At 36.7% G+C, this 14,142-nt stretch overlaps 3 protein-coding genes and 1 long non-coding RNA gene across 4 annotated transcripts; 3 read left to right on the top strand and 1 right to left on the bottom strand.

Moving 5' to 3' along the window:
- Positions 1–1,660: 1,660 nt before the first annotated feature.
- Positions 1,661–4,070, top strand: LOC112002236 (small ribosomal subunit protein eS10y). The gene is made up of 5 exons (XM_024034391.2): positions 1,661–1,714; positions 2,015–2,063; positions 2,159–2,435; positions 2,737–2,866; positions 3,769–4,070. The coding sequence occupies exons 1-5, from the start codon at positions 1,712–1,714 to the stop codon at positions 3,844–3,846; spliced, it is 537 nt and encodes a 178-aa protein (XP_023890159.1). The 5' UTR covers positions 1,661–1,711; the 3' UTR covers positions 3,847–4,070.
- Positions 4,071–4,292: 222 nt separating this feature from the next.
- On the top strand, positions 4,293–6,424 carry LOC136071274 (small ribosomal subunit protein eS10y-like). The gene is made up of 4 exons (XM_065782347.1): positions 4,293–4,411; positions 4,507–4,783; positions 5,085–5,214; positions 6,107–6,424. The coding sequence occupies exons 2-4, from the start codon at positions 4,590–4,592 to the stop codon at positions 6,182–6,184; spliced, it is 402 nt and encodes a 133-aa protein (XP_065638419.1). The 5' UTR covers positions 4,293–4,411; positions 4,507–4,589; the 3' UTR covers positions 6,185–6,424.
- A 133-nt stretch (positions 6,425–6,557) lies between these two features.
- LOC136071275 (uncharacterized) lies at positions 6,558–7,963 on the top strand. The gene is made up of 2 exons (XR_010632559.1): positions 6,558–6,759; positions 7,662–7,963. It is a non-coding gene; the product is annotated as an uncharacterized LOC136071275 (long non-coding RNA).
- An 832-nt stretch (positions 7,964–8,795) lies between these two features.
- On the bottom strand, positions 8,796–12,395 carry LOC112002259 (heat shock protein 83). The gene is made up of 4 exons (XM_024034418.2): positions 11,950–12,395; positions 11,499–11,640; positions 11,105–11,385; positions 8,796–10,619 (listed from the first exon to the last, which is right to left on the bottom strand). The coding sequence occupies exons 1-4, from the start codon at positions 12,091–12,093 to the stop codon at positions 9,072–9,074; spliced, it is 2,115 nt and encodes a 704-aa protein (XP_023890186.2). The 5' UTR covers positions 12,094–12,395; the 3' UTR covers positions 8,796–9,071.
- Positions 12,396–14,142: the final 1,747 nt, after the last annotated feature.

Consider the following 14,142-nt stretch of genomic DNA (forward strand, 5'->3'; position numbering starts at 1 on the left):
TTACTTATTTTATAACGGGCCTTTTTTATGAAGGGATAGAACATCATGAAGTGCGGGCTTTAGCCTAGGCCTAAGTGGCCTAGGTCTTGGGCCGGCCTGATATGAAGGCATATGATGTTTAGAAACCATTTGTGGATTCCAAATTAGTTTTCACCGGAGCTTTCAGCTTTGTTTCTGACTATATCCCAAGCTGATGCAAAAGAGTAACATCAAGATTTTCTAAGCACGCACATCTGACATCTCCTAATCAGACTCATCTAAAACCACATCAGGAAGCTTAACTCAGTATAATAACATGATTTTCAGATCTAGCAGGCAGTCAGGACTCTGGACCAGCTTTGATGATCTATAATAGTGGATAGCTTGGCATTTAAATTATTAGTAGCCTCATGTACTACTCGATGGCCCTACTTGGTCTGAATGTTGTGGATGGGAATTAGATGCTAAATTTCTTGTTGATTTATTAAACAATCAACAATAAACAAACAGAGTGTAGTCTAAACTTCTTTTTAATTGCAGAGAGTTGTTGTAAATATTCCACAAGCAACAATTCACCATGTATTTAGGGAAGCCAATTGTGGTACAGATGCACTTGTAGGAAAATTAGTTTGCTTTTTGCCTTTTATATATATATATATATAAGTTTGGTTTATGTGAAATGAACTTTCCTATGCTATCCACTAGGCAAATAATGCCAAGTTGCTTTTCTGCTTTCGACTATTTTTGGATGACAAATGAATAGTAAAAGCTAATTCTTATTATTATGCAGATAGTAATAATTCTTGCTCCTCCCCGAAAGGGTTGATTTCCGTTGCTACCCACTATGCAAATAGTGCCTATTTTGCCTATAAAAGGCTTGCTACTCTTCATTTGAAAGGCAGAATTTGAACCTAGAACTTAAATGTTACTAGTTTTGAATTTCCTATAATCTTTAGTCAGGTCCTAATCTTGCAATTATTTCCCATTTCCTGCTCAATCTTGTTTCTACTATTATTTCTTGTAAGTGTTTTATTTTAAGCTTATTTACTTTAAGTTTTTATTGTAATCTTTTATTATATATATATATATATGTATGTATTAATTCTTATTATTTTTTGGTGAAAACAAGCTTAAATTAAACAAAACAAAATATTACAAAGTCTATAATAAGAAACACCTCAAGCATCAACTAGTACAAAATAAAGGAAGGGGTTTGCAAATATAAAACAAAGTTATTACAAGGAGAAAATTTTTCTTTAGCCAAAAGGTTCGTGCATTGATTCTTTTTGTGGAAGGTGTGGATGTGGGTTTTTTAAAAGAACTAGATGAGAGACTTGCAATTAGAGATCAAATCACAATAAGGGTGAGATGAATCAGACAAAGAATCAAAGCACTATAGGGGTGAGATCAAAGCACTACAATAGTTTTAGTTATATTTTTATTTTATTTTTAAAGCTAGATGTTATCTTTTTATCACATATTTAGCATTAAAGGCCCATTATACTCCGGATCATTGTAATCAATTAGGCCGTTTAGAGTAAACCACAGAGGCCCAAAATGAAGCCCAAATGAAACCACGCTAACCCCGTAGCAACAATGGGCTATAAAACCCAGGCTACATGAATCTAGGGTTTACTGCTGCAAGCGATTAGAGAGAGAGAGAGCTCTTACAAGAACAATCTGCTTGTTGCCGCCCCCTCTCGCTGTCGCTTCCTCAATCTCTCTCGCAACCATGGTACCATTCTCTCTCTCTCTCTCTCTCTCTCTCTCATATTTACTTTTCTTTCTTTTTCTCTGTTTGGTTGCTGAGAAACCATAGGAAAATAATAGAAACTGAAACTCTTAGGCATGTTTTGTAATCTAGATGTTGTATCAGTTACAACTGTTAACTAGGGTTTTAGGCTTCTAATGGATCTACGCAGCTGCAAGAAATTAATTTCTTTTGTCTTTTTCCTTTCCCACATTTTCTCGGCATCCAAGCAGTTTTTTTTTTTATCATATAATTTCTGACTCGTCTATTTAATTTTCTACCCAGATCATTTCCGAGAAGAACCGTCGTGAAATCTCCAAGTACCTCTTCCAAGGTACATTCAAATTCACACACATTATGTATATATATATAAATGTATTTAGATGCTTTATTTGTGGGATTTAGATTTCGAATTTACTGGGGTTTCAGAGGGAGTTTGCTATGCCAAGAAGGACTATAATCTGGCAAAGCACCCAGAGATCGATGTGCCGAACTTGCAGGTGATTAAGCTAATGCAGAGCTTCAAGTCAAAGGCTTATGTGCGTGAGACCTTTGCTTGGATGCACTACTACTGGTACCTCACAAACGATGGCATTGAGTTCCTCAGAACTTACCTCAATCTCCCTTCCGAAATCGTCCCTGCCACTTTGAAGAAACAGGCCAAGCCTGCTGGCCGCCCCTTCGGCCCATCTGGGGATCGCTCCCGGTAATTCTCATTCATTTGATTACATTTTATGCTATTGGGTTGTTGATATATTGTGGGTTTTTGATAGATTGTAATTTGATATGGGTTTGTTGTAGAATTTGCTATTATTGATTGGTATATTGTGGTTCTTCAATTGAATGCAATGTGAATGGGGTTGTTGCTGTTAATTTAGGTTATTGGGTTGGTGGTGTTATGTTGTGGTTACTCAATAGATTGTAATGTGATATGAGATTGTTGTTGCATTTGTTGCTGTTGGGATTGTGTTTTTGATTGGGTTTTATTGTTGATGGCTTTGAATTAGTGGCCCACCTCGTTTTGATGGAGAGCGGAGATTTGGTGACCGAGATGGGTACCGTGCCGGTCCCCGTGCACCTGGTGGTGACTTTGGTGACAAAGGTGGAGCTCCTGCTGACTACAAACCTAGCTTTGGGGTAATATTACTTAATCTTCTTTTAGTGCTTTCTTTCAGTATATTATGTTATGTTTAAATGATTTTTTTTTTCCTGTTTTTATATCATTCTTTATTTTTTACGGTAATGGTCAGAGGGCTGTGGGGGAACATACAAATCTATTTGATAGCAAAATGATTCTTCTAAATAGTTTCTGGCGTTGTTCCTTTTCTTTTTATATGCTTTATATAGCTTAGGTTGGATGAGGTTGGTCAGTCTGTTGAGAGGGATACCAGTAAATGTTCTTTTCATTTGTGGGGTTGCTTCTTACCTTCACGGCTATTTACATGGTTTTGACAAGTTTTTGTTGCTTTTCATGAGTAGAGCTGAATCATAACCCTTTCCATTACAATGGGAAGCTTCTGGACTTGTCTTGTGGGAAAGGAGGGATTTGGATGTTGATGTTTTAAAAGATTATGGTTATTTGCTAAAAGATTTATTTGAGCTAAAAACTGATGGTGCGAAATGTATAAACTTAATAAATTTGAATTGTGGAAATGTTGGAAGTTCTAGTTTAATTGTGGAGTAAGCATCTCTGAAAAAATGCATCAGTGCTATGTGTGACTCTCTATTCGTTTTGATGTCTTCAACTCTGCCTTTCAAATGTTCTATGCTTCTGTTTAAATACTTATCTAGAATTATTCTAAATAGAAATGAGTGATTATATGAGATGAACAGAATACTATGGATCAACAACTGCAATATTTTTATTTCTCTAAGGGTTGCATTACTGGTGTTCTATGCTGTCAGACAGTTGGGGATGATTTGCTTGCCTATTAAGGCACTTTTTGTATTTTAATGTGATTGTGTATCAAGAACACGTGGGATTATAGTTTGGGTTTCTTTTATACAGCGATTCACTCTTTTTTGCTACTGACTTGCAGGGTCCTGGTGGAAGGCCAGGCTTTGGTCGCGGTGCTGGTGGTTTTGGTGGGGGCGCAGCTAGCTCGAATCTTCCTTGAGTGTGATTGTTCCTACCATTTTGAATGGTTTTGACATTAAAAGTTTCTAGCCGAGTAAAGAGTGGATTTGACTGGCTGCACATGGGAGTTACATAGCAGTTTGTTTTCATTGCTCTAGTGTTTGAGAATATTAGCTGATGGTTTTGAGATAGTTACTATTTATTTTTCCTGTTCTTTTAATAACTACATTTTTCTCAATTCGTCATCATATTATATTCCGTTTTTGGCTGTTGTGTTTTCATTGCTTTAGGTATCCATGCTTTATTTGCTTAAAGGCGACTCAGAGTGACTTTAAACAGATTTATTAACTTCCTTCTCAAAAAAAAAAAAAAAAAAATAATCTAGATGTTGTATCAGTTACAACTGTTAACTAGGGTTTTAGGCTTCTAATGGATCTACGCAGCTGCAAGAAATTAATTTCTTTTGTCTTTTTCCTTTCCCACATTTTCTCGGCATCCAAGCAGTTTTTTTTTTTATCATATAATTTCTGACTCGTCTATTTAATTTTCTACCCAGATCATTTCCGAGAAGAACCGTCGTGAAATCTCCAAGTACCTCTTCCAAGGTACATTCAAATTCACACACATTATGTATATATATATAAATGTATTTAGATGCTTTATTTGTGGGATTTAGATTTCGAATTTACTGGGGTTTCAGAGGGAGTTTGCTATGCCAAGAAGGACTATAATCTGGCAAAGCACCCAGAGATCGATGTGCCGAACTTGCAGGTGATTAAGCTAATGCAGAGCTTCAAGTCAAAGGCTTATGTGCGTGAGACCTTTGCTTGGATGCACTACTACTGGTACCTCACAAACGATGGCATTGAGTTCCTCAGAACTTACCTCAACCTCCCTTCCGAAATCGTCCCTGCCACTTTGAAGAAACAGGCCAAGCCTGCTGGCCGCCCCTTCGGCCCATCTGGGGATCGCTCCCGGTAATTCTCATTCATTTGATTACATTTTATGCTATTGGGTTGTTGATATATTGTGGGTTTTTGATAGATTGTAATTTGATATGGGTTTGTTGTAGAATTTGCTATTATTGATTGGTATATTGTGGTTCTTCAATTGAATGCAATGTGAATGGGGTTGTTGCTGTTAATTTAGGTTATTGGGTTGGTGGTGTTATGTTGTGGTTACTCAATAGATTGTAATGTGATATGAGATTGTTGTTGCATTTGTTGCTGTTGGGATTGTGTTTTTGATTGGGTTTTATTGTTGATGGCTTTGAATTAGTGGCCCACCTCGTTTTGATGGAGAGCGGAGATTTGGTGACCGAGATGGGTACCGTGCCGGTCCCCGTGCACCTGGTGGTGACTTTGGTGACAAAGGTGGAGCTCCTGCTGACTACAAACCTAGCTTTGGGGTAATATTACTTAATCTTCTTTTAGTGCTTTCTTTCAGTATATTATGTTATGTTTAAATGATTTTTTTTTTCCTGTTTTTATATCATTCTTTATTTTTTACGGTAATGGTCAGAGGGCTGTGGGGGAACATACAAATCTATTTGATAGCAAAATGATTCTTCTAAATAGTTTCTGGCGTTGTTCCTTTTCTTTTTATATGCTTTATATAGCTTAGGTTGGATGAGGTTGGTCAGTCTGTTGAGAGGGATACCAGTAAATGTTCTTTTCATTAGTGGGGTTGCTTCTTACCTTCACGGCTATTTACATGGTTTTGACAAGTTTTTGTTGCTTTTCATGAGTAGAGCTGAATCATAACCCTTTCCATTACAATGGGAAGCTTCTGGACTTGTCTTGTGGGAAAGGAGGGATTTGGATGTTGATGTTTTAAAAGATTATGGTTATTTGCTAAAAGATTTATTTGAGCTAAAAACTGATGGTGCGAAATGTATAAACTTAATAAATTTGAATTGTGGAAATGTTGGAAGTTCTAGTTTTAAGCATCTCTGAGAAAATGCATTAGTGCTATGTGTGACTCTCTATTCGTTTTGATGTCTTCAACTCTGCCTTTCAAATGTTCTATGCTTCTGTTTAAATACTTATCTAGAATTATTCTAAATAGAAATGAGTGATTATATGAGATGAACATAATACTATGGATCAACAACTGCAATATTTTTATTTCTCTAACAGTTGCATTACTGGTGTTCTATGCTGTCAGACAGTTGGGGATGATTTGCTTGCCTATTAAGGCACTTTTTGTATTTTAATGTGATTGTGTATCAAGAACATGTGGGATTATAGTTTGGGTTTCTTTTATACAGCGATTCACTCTTTTTTGCTACTGACTTGCAGGGTCCTGGTGGAAGGCCAGGCTTTGGTCGCGGTGCTGGTGGTTTTGGTGGCGGTGCAGCTAGCTCGAATCTTCCTTGAGTGTGATTGTTCCTACTATTTTGAATGGTTTTGACATTAAAAGTTTCTAGCCGAGTAAAGAGTGGATTTGACTGGCTGCACATGGGAGTTACATAGCAGTTTGTTTTCATTGCTCTAGTGTTTGAGAATATTAGCTGATGGTTTTGAGATAGTTACTATTTATTTTTCCTGTTCTTTTAATAACTACATTTTCTCAATTCGTCATCATATTATATTCAGTTTTTGGCTGTTGTGTTTTCATTGCTTTAGGTATCCATGCTTTATTTGCTTAAAGGCGAGTCAGTAAGTGACTTAAACAGATTTATTAACTTCCTTCTCAAAAAAAAAAAAAAAAAAAAAAACAGATTATTAACTTATTTGAAAATCTATATGAGATTGTTGTTGCATTTGTTGCTGTTGGGATTGTGTTTTTGATTGGGTTTTATTGTTGATGGCTTTGAATTAGTGGCCCACCTCGTTTTGATGGAGAGCGGAGATTTGGTGACCGAGATGGGTACCGTGCCGGTCCCCGTGCACCTGGTGGTGACTTTGGTGACAAAGGTGGAGCTCCTGCTGACTACAAACCTAGCTTTGGGGTAATATTACTTAATCTTCTTTTAGTGCTTTCTTTCAGTATATTATGTTATGTTTAAATGATTTTTTTTTTCCTGTTTTTATATCATTCTTTATTTTTTACGGTAATGGTCAGAGGGCTGTGGGGGAACATACAAATCTATTTGATAGCAAAATGATTCTTCTAAATAGTTTCTGGCGTTGTTCCTTTTCTTTTTATATGCTTTATATAGCTTAGGTTGGATGAGGTTGGTCAGTCTGTTGAGAGGGATACCAGTAAATGTTCTTTTCATTAGTGGGGTTGCTTCTTACCTTCACGGCTATTTACATGGTTTTGACAAGTTTTTGTTGCTTTTCATGAGTAGAGCTGAATCATAACCCTTTCCATTACAATGGGAAGCTTCTGGACTTGTCTTGTGGGAAAGGAGGGATTTGGATGTTGATGTTTTAAAAGATTATGGTTATTTGCTAAAAGATTTATTTGAGCTAAAAACTGATGGTGCGAAATGTATAAACTTAATAAATTTGAATTGTGGAAATGTTGGAAGTTCTAGTTTAATTGTGGAGTAAGCATCTCTGAAAAAATGCATCAGTGCTATGTGTGACTCTCTATTCGTTTTGATGTCTTCAACTCTGCCTTTCAAATGTTCTATGCTTCTGTTTAAATACTTATCTAGAATTATTCTAAATAGAAATGAGTGATTATATGAGATGAACAGAATACTATGGATCAACAACTGCAATATTTTTATTTCTCTAAGGGTTGCATTACTGGTGTTCTATGCTGTCAGACAGTTGGGGATGATTTGCTTGCCTATTAAGGCACTTTTTGTATTTTAATGTGATTGTGTATCAAGAACACGTGGGATTATAGTTTGGGTTTCTTTTATACAGCGATTCACTCTTTTTTGCTACTGACTTGCAGGGTCCTGGTGGAAGGCCAGGCTTTGGTCGCGGTGCTGGTGGTTTTGGTGGGGGCGCAGCTAGCTCGAATCTTCCTTGAGTGTGATTGTTCCTACCATTTTGAATGGTTTTGACATTAAAAGTTTCTAGCCGAGTAAAGAGTGGATTTGACTGGCTGCACATGGGAGTTACATAGCAGTTTGTTTTCATTGCTCTAGTGTTTGAGAATATTAGCTGATGGTTTTGAGATAGTTACTATTTATTTTTCCTGTTCTTTTAATAACTACATTTTTCTCAATTCGTCATCATATTATATTCCGTTTTTGGCTGTTGTGTTTTCATTGCTTTAGGTATCCATGCTTTATTTGCTTAAAGGCGACTCAGAGTGACTTTAAACAGATTTATTAACTTCCTTCTCAAAAAAAAAAAAAAAAAAAAAAACAGATTATTAACTTATTTGAAAATCTTAGAGCATATTTTTTTAAGTAAATTTCTTGTCACAAATTGTTTGGTATAAATTCTGGAATTGGATGTTGCTCCAATAAAACCATGTGTTTTGAAATTAAGTAATATATAATCTTCAAATAATATGACTAACCTATCAATTTAATTGGTAGATAGTTGATATTTTCATTGTTTATTACTTTATTTAAATTAAAAACTAAAATCGTTTTAATTAATTCCATTGAACGTAGTATTTAGAGTTGCAAATCTTCTTAAGTGGACATTCTCAAAACTTGCAATACAAAAAAGATTTTGGTGAATGTTTTTTAAATTTGAAGGATTAAGATCCTCTATAGTTTATTGCAATTTTAGAAGATTTTGGTAAATGTTGTTTTTAGGTTAGTCATTCTCGACTCGAAGAACTTCCGGGAAGTAGAAGTCCACAGCTCGCTCCTATGTAACATTCTTCGGAGCTGTGGGCGGAATTTTTGCATCGATTGTATAATTCTCAGTAGCAGTGTTTCCCCCCTTTTCTGCTCAGCACAACAAGAGGATGATTACAACTAGGTCACTCTCGAGCATGACAAGTTACCAAAATTTTAGCTGCAGTTTAGGATTAGGATTACCTTACTCTCTCGTATACCTTCTCATCTTTAATTAAGTGTTATTATGGAACTAGTTTTTTCTTTTGGATGATTGATTACTATGGAACTTAAAAGAGTAACACGGTAGAATTATATGTATATATCTTGAAAACATATTACAAGACTACAAGTCACTAAGAGCAACATACTAGATAACGACAATTACAACCATCCACAGCTACCCTAAACAAAACTAGAAACTAAAAGGCAAGAAAAAGCAAAAACTGAAAGCCAAAAGAAAACCATCACTCCACAGCAACAAATAACAGAAACCCACTGATGATTTTGAGTCCTTTCTTGGCAGACCTAATGTTATTTCACCAAAAGATGCCACTTCGTCTCTTTCAGTCGACTTCCTCCATCTTGCTCTCCTCATTGCCATCCTCCTCCAATGTAGGCATTTCAGCATCCTCACCAGTACTCTTATCCTCAATGCTCAGACCCAGCTTCAGCATCCTGTGAATTCTTGAGGCGAACGTGTTGGGCTCGTCGAGGCTGAACCCAGAAGTCAAGAGGGCAGTCTCATAGAGCAGCAACACTAGGTCCTTCACAGACTTGTCATTCTCGTAAACCTCAGCCCTTTTCCTTAACTCTTCCATAATGCCATTATCTGGGTTAATCTCCATTGTCTTCTTGCTTGACATGTAAGAACTCATGCTGTTGTCCCTTAGAGCCTGTGCTTTCATGATCCTTTCCATGTTAGCTGTCCATCCATATTCCCCAGTGACCAAGCAGCAAGGTGAATCTACAATCCTATCAGACACCACCACTTTCTCCACCCTGTCCCCAAGAATGTCTTTAATTGTCTTGCACAGGTTCTCAAATGATTTCTTCTTTTCCTCCCTTTTCCTTTTCTCTTCCTCAGAGTCATCCTCTATCTTAAGCCCTTCCTTTGTGGCAGCAACAAGCTTCTTCCCATCATATTCCTTCAACTGCCCAACAACATACTCATCAATGGCATCAGTCATGAAGAGGACTTCATAGCCCTTCTTCTTCAGCTTCTCAAGGAAAGGTGAGTTCTCAACAGCCTTTTTGCTCTCACCAGTTATGTAATAGATATCTTTCTGACCCTCCTTCATTCTTGTTACATAGTCCTTCAAGCTGGTCATTTCATCACCACTTTTAGTTGAGTAGTACCTAAGCAGGTCAGCCAGTTTAGTCCTGTTCTGGCTATCTTCGTGGATTCCCAACTTAATATTCTTGGAGAAAGCTTCATAGAATTTGGCATAGTTCTCCTTGTTCTGTGCAATCTCATTGAACATCTCAATGCACTTCTTCACCAGGTTCTTCCTAATGACCTTGAGAATCTTGTTTTGTTGTAGCGTTTCACGGGAAATATTGAGTGGGAGATCATCAGAATCCACCACACCCTTCACAAAGCTGAGATACTCAGGAATGAGTTCTTCACAGTTGTCCATGATAAACACCCTCCTCACATAGAGCTTGATATTGTTCAACTTCTTCCTCGTGTCAAATAGATCAAATGGGGCTCTCTTTGGAACGAAAAGGATGGCTTTGAACTCAAGTTGCCCTTCAACAGAGAAGTGCTTCACAGCAAGATGATCCTCCCAGTCATTGGTGAGGCTCTTGTAGAAAGAGGCATACTCTTCCTTGGTGATCTCCTCGGGCTTTCGCAGCCAAATTGGTTTCTGCTTGTTGACGAGCTGCCACTCGTGGGTCACCTCCTTAACCTTTTTCTTCTTAGACTTCTTTTCCTTTTCCTCATCAACATCCTCTACGTCACCCTCCTCTTCCTTCTTGGTTTCATCATCTTCATCATCACTGACCTCTTTCTCAATGGTCTTCTCAGTCCAGAGGTATATGGGGTAGCTGATGAACTCAGAGTGCTTCTTCACAAGATCCTTCAATTTCCTCTCCTCCAAGTACTCCAACTACAAAATCAATTAATAGTACATTCATTTCAATACCAAGGCAGTTAATCAAAATTCAAGATCACGCACAAAAAAGCATAGGACATATGTCATTCTTAGATTTGGGATAAGACCATTGACAAAACTATCCAAAAACTTTGGTTCCTAGTGTCCAAAACTATCCAAAAACTACCATCAAGAATACTTACTCGATCATTAGCAAGGTCCAACTATTAATTATGTCAATTTTGTTCCTCTACTTCTAAAATTAAGTCAATTTTATTGTTAAAAATTATTGCATTGAGGGATGAAGTCGACACAATTAATAGTTGAGGTGAGGGATAACTACAAAATTAAAACTAAACTATCGGACAATATAATTGAAACCACGAATGCTACATTGATAGCCTGCATACTAACATCAAGTCCCCCCATAGCATAATTTAGAAAGGACAACAGCAACAACAAAAAAGGGTCAACTTTAAATGGGGCTTGTTTATTCTTACCTGGTCTTCCTTGAGGAACAGAGTGACCTTTGTTCCTCTACCCAAGGGCTCGCCATTGACATCCCTGGTGATAGTGAAAGAGCCACCAGCCTGAGAATCCCAGATGTACTGCTCGTCATCATTGTGCTTACTAGTCACAATAACCTTGTCAGCAACAAGGTAAGCCGAGTAGAATCCAACACCAAACTGCCCAATCATGCTCACATCACCCCCAGCCTGCAACGCCTCCATGAACTCCTTGGTTCCTGACCTTGCTATTGTTCCCAAGTTATTCACCAAATCTAACAAGAAGAAGAACCCATTTTAGACTTGTCCAATCAGAACCCAAAAACCAAAAACTAATAAAAGAAAAGAAAACAGAGAAGAGTAAGAAAACTGGGTTGCTTATATGTACCTGCTTTAGTCATGCCTATACCGCTATCTATGATTGAGAGGGTCTTGTTGACTTTGTCTGGTACAATCCTAATGAAGAGCTCGGGTTGACTCTCAAGCTTGCTCTTGTCTCTCAAGCTCTCATATCTGATCTTATCCAACGCCTACAAGAGAAAAACCAAACAAAAAAAAAAAAAAAAAAAAAAAAAAAAAAAAAAAATTCAGTCTCAATCCTGAAACAGAAACCAATCTCAAGTAAAAGTTGTAAAGCTTGTAAATTTTTATTTTTTTTATTTTTATTTTATTTTTAATATTGTATAAATCAATTTTCCTCCTCTCTTTTCTGGGGTTCCTCTTAACTTCGACTTCAACGAAAAGAAACCATAAATAACAACATACTAGGAAAATTTATACGATAATACACGAGAAAATTAAGAAAGGTTTTGTGTGCTTGTGTGTGTGATTTTACGTACATCAGAAGCATTGCTGATGAGCTCACGAAGGAAGATTTCCTTGTTGCTATAGAAGGTGTTGATGATGAGACTCAAAAGCTGGTTGATCTCTGCCTGAAACGCGAAGGTCTCTGTGTCTCTGTCTCCCATTTGAACGTCAGCCATTGCTTAATCAAAGCGACCGGCAAGTAATCAAATTCACAAAACCGAGTGAGGAATTTTGTTTTCGGCGGTTCTGTCTTTCTCGTGGAAATAGAACGCCAAGGAGTAGCTCTCTCTCTCTCTATATATATATGTACGTGTCAGTGTAAAAGATTGAGAGTGAGGGAGAGAGAGAGAGAGAGAGAGAGAGAGAGAGGAGGTTCTGGGGGCTTCTGAGTTTGTCAGCAAAGTAGTATTAATTCGAGAGTGAGTTGGAATAGTTGAAAGACAATTGGAATCTACTGTGTAATAATATTGCGTAGTCCAGAGGCTTCTTCTTTTTTCTTGAATGTTGTATTGGTTTGAAACTATGAAGGAATTTATTCACTCTTTTTGGCCTTGATGAGTTGAACCTCATCGTTTTGCGCGGGATGAAATGATGATCATGAATTTTCTTGGAGCCACATCAGTGTGCTGTTTGTTTGGGCCAGCAAGGCCTCAAATGTTTGTTTGGGGCTATTGATTTTGGGCCAAAAGGATCCAATTTAATTCATTGTGATTTTCATGTACCCCACGATTAGGCCTGTAAGGGTTTTTAATATATATATATATATATATATATTTTAAAATTATTAATCAAATCTTGTAATAAGTGGAAAATGGAATTTTGAGTCCTGATTTTCCTTATAAAAGAGACTAAATAATATCATTGAATTACTAGACCAATCTTTGATAGTGGCATTTAGTATTTTGATTAGAGTTGGGGTCGAGAGAGAGAGGAGCATACTAGCTTGCCAAATCAAGGGATTTTTTAAAGGATCATATAATAGGTTTAAAGGATGTTTTCATGGCTTTTGGTAGTTTTAGAAAATTTGTGACCAACATTTCCCTAACACATGAGATTTTTAAGCCTAAAGCTCGATTTTTAGGAACCACAATGAGTATAATCCTTTTTTATTTATTTATTTATTTTTATTTTTATTTATTTTTATACAAGATATAATTCTATTCTAGTCTAATCTAAGTGTATATGTGTGTGAAGTTCTCTCCTGAAGACTTGAAGCCTGACTTTTACCCCCCATACCTCACAAGCACTTATACTTGCGAAGTCTTGTGGAGTGACCATCGCACCAAGGGTGTGCGGTGGTCACAACGAGTATAATCCTAACATTACCAAATTCCTCACTAAAAACCCCAATTATAGCCCGAAATTAAGCCGACAAAACTTTTTTTTTTTTTTCAATACCTAGGCTCTCACCGAGTGTTTTCCTCAAAATGGTTCACCCCTGACGTACCACTTCTAACCTACCCCACACATGGGCCAAATCAATCCATTTCTAGTATTTAATTAATGCAAAAATAAGTTAGAGAAATAAATTTAAATTATATATTGAAAAAGCAATTATCAAATTTTAAATGAAGTAAGCGGTAAAATAAATTATAAATCATGAGCACTGGTTGTTGGGGATTTTACCAAATCAAGGAGTGACAATGAGAGAACAAAAAAACACATCATGCAAATAGAAATTAGTGATTGACTTGGAGGCACAATTAAATGTTATTCTTAGACAATATTTGTCCTCATACGCAAGTTGCTAAAGGGTTTCTACAAACTTGTCCCCAGGATACAACCAATTTTATTGGGTTCTACGAATAGCAATTTTGGAAAATACCCATTAACCTCTATTTATATTCATAGGGTTATAACCCTTCAAAAGATATGTATGGAGAGTTACGATGTCTCAAAAAACCATTTACAAGATTTACAACATTTCCCAATGTTCGGAATGGTTTTCACAATTTTGCAGAAAATTATGTAAAAAACAGTTTTCACTAGGCTCGATCGATCGAGAGGAATCAAGCATCAATCGAAGGCTCTTTTCGATTGATTGAACAGGTATCGAGTATCAATTGAGTTAGGCAGAAACTTCAGATCAATTTTCTTGATCAATTTGATCTATTGAACAAAAGTTTCGACCGATCAAACAACCTGAAACTTGAATTTTCACAAAGAAAATTTCAGATCTCGAAATACAATATTATTCATTTTACAAATGAAAACTATCCAACCTT

The sequence above is a fragment of the Quercus suber genome, unplaced genomic scaffold (assembly GCF_002906115.3).
Source record: "Quercus suber isolate HL8 unplaced genomic scaffold, Cork oak 2.0 scaffold_298, whole genome shotgun sequence".
Taxonomy (NCBI): domain Eukaryota; kingdom Viridiplantae; phylum Streptophyta; class Magnoliopsida; order Fagales; family Fagaceae; genus Quercus; species Quercus suber.

Excerpts from the sequence above, each read along its gene's own strand:
- LOC112002236 (XM_024034391.2), top strand. Across the intron at positions 2,064-2,158 it reads CTCCAAGTACCTCTTCCAAG|AGGGAGTTTGCTATGCCAAG; the intron begins GTACATTCAAAT and ends CTGGGGTTTCAG. Across the intron at positions 2,436-2,736 it reads CCATCTGGGGATCGCTCCCG|TGGCCCACCTCGTTTTGATG; the intron begins GTAATTCTCATT and ends GCTTTGAATTAG.
- LOC112002259 (XM_024034418.2), bottom strand. The coding sequence starts at position 12,093 with ATGGCTGACGTTCAAATGGGAGACAGAGACACAGAGACCTTCGCGTTT. Across the intron at positions 11,386-11,498 it reads TATAGGCATGACTAAAGCAG|ATTTGGTGAATAACTTGGGA; the intron begins GTACATATAAGC and ends TCTTCTTGTTAG. Across the intron at positions 10,620-11,104 it reads TGTTCCTCAAGGAAGACCAG|TTGGAGTACTTGGAGGAGAG; the intron begins GTAAGAATAAAC and ends TTGATTTTGTAG.
- LOC136071274 (XM_065782347.1), top strand. The coding sequence starts at position 4,590 with ATGCAGAGCTTCAAGTCAAAGGCTTATGTGCGTGAGACCTTTGCTTGG. Across the intron at positions 4,784-5,084 it reads CCATCTGGGGATCGCTCCCG|TGGCCCACCTCGTTTTGATG; the intron begins GTAATTCTCATT and ends GCTTTGAATTAG. Across the intron at positions 5,215-6,106 it reads ACTACAAACCTAGCTTTGGG|GGTCCTGGTGGAAGGCCAGG; the intron begins GTAATATTACTT and ends ACTGACTTGCAG.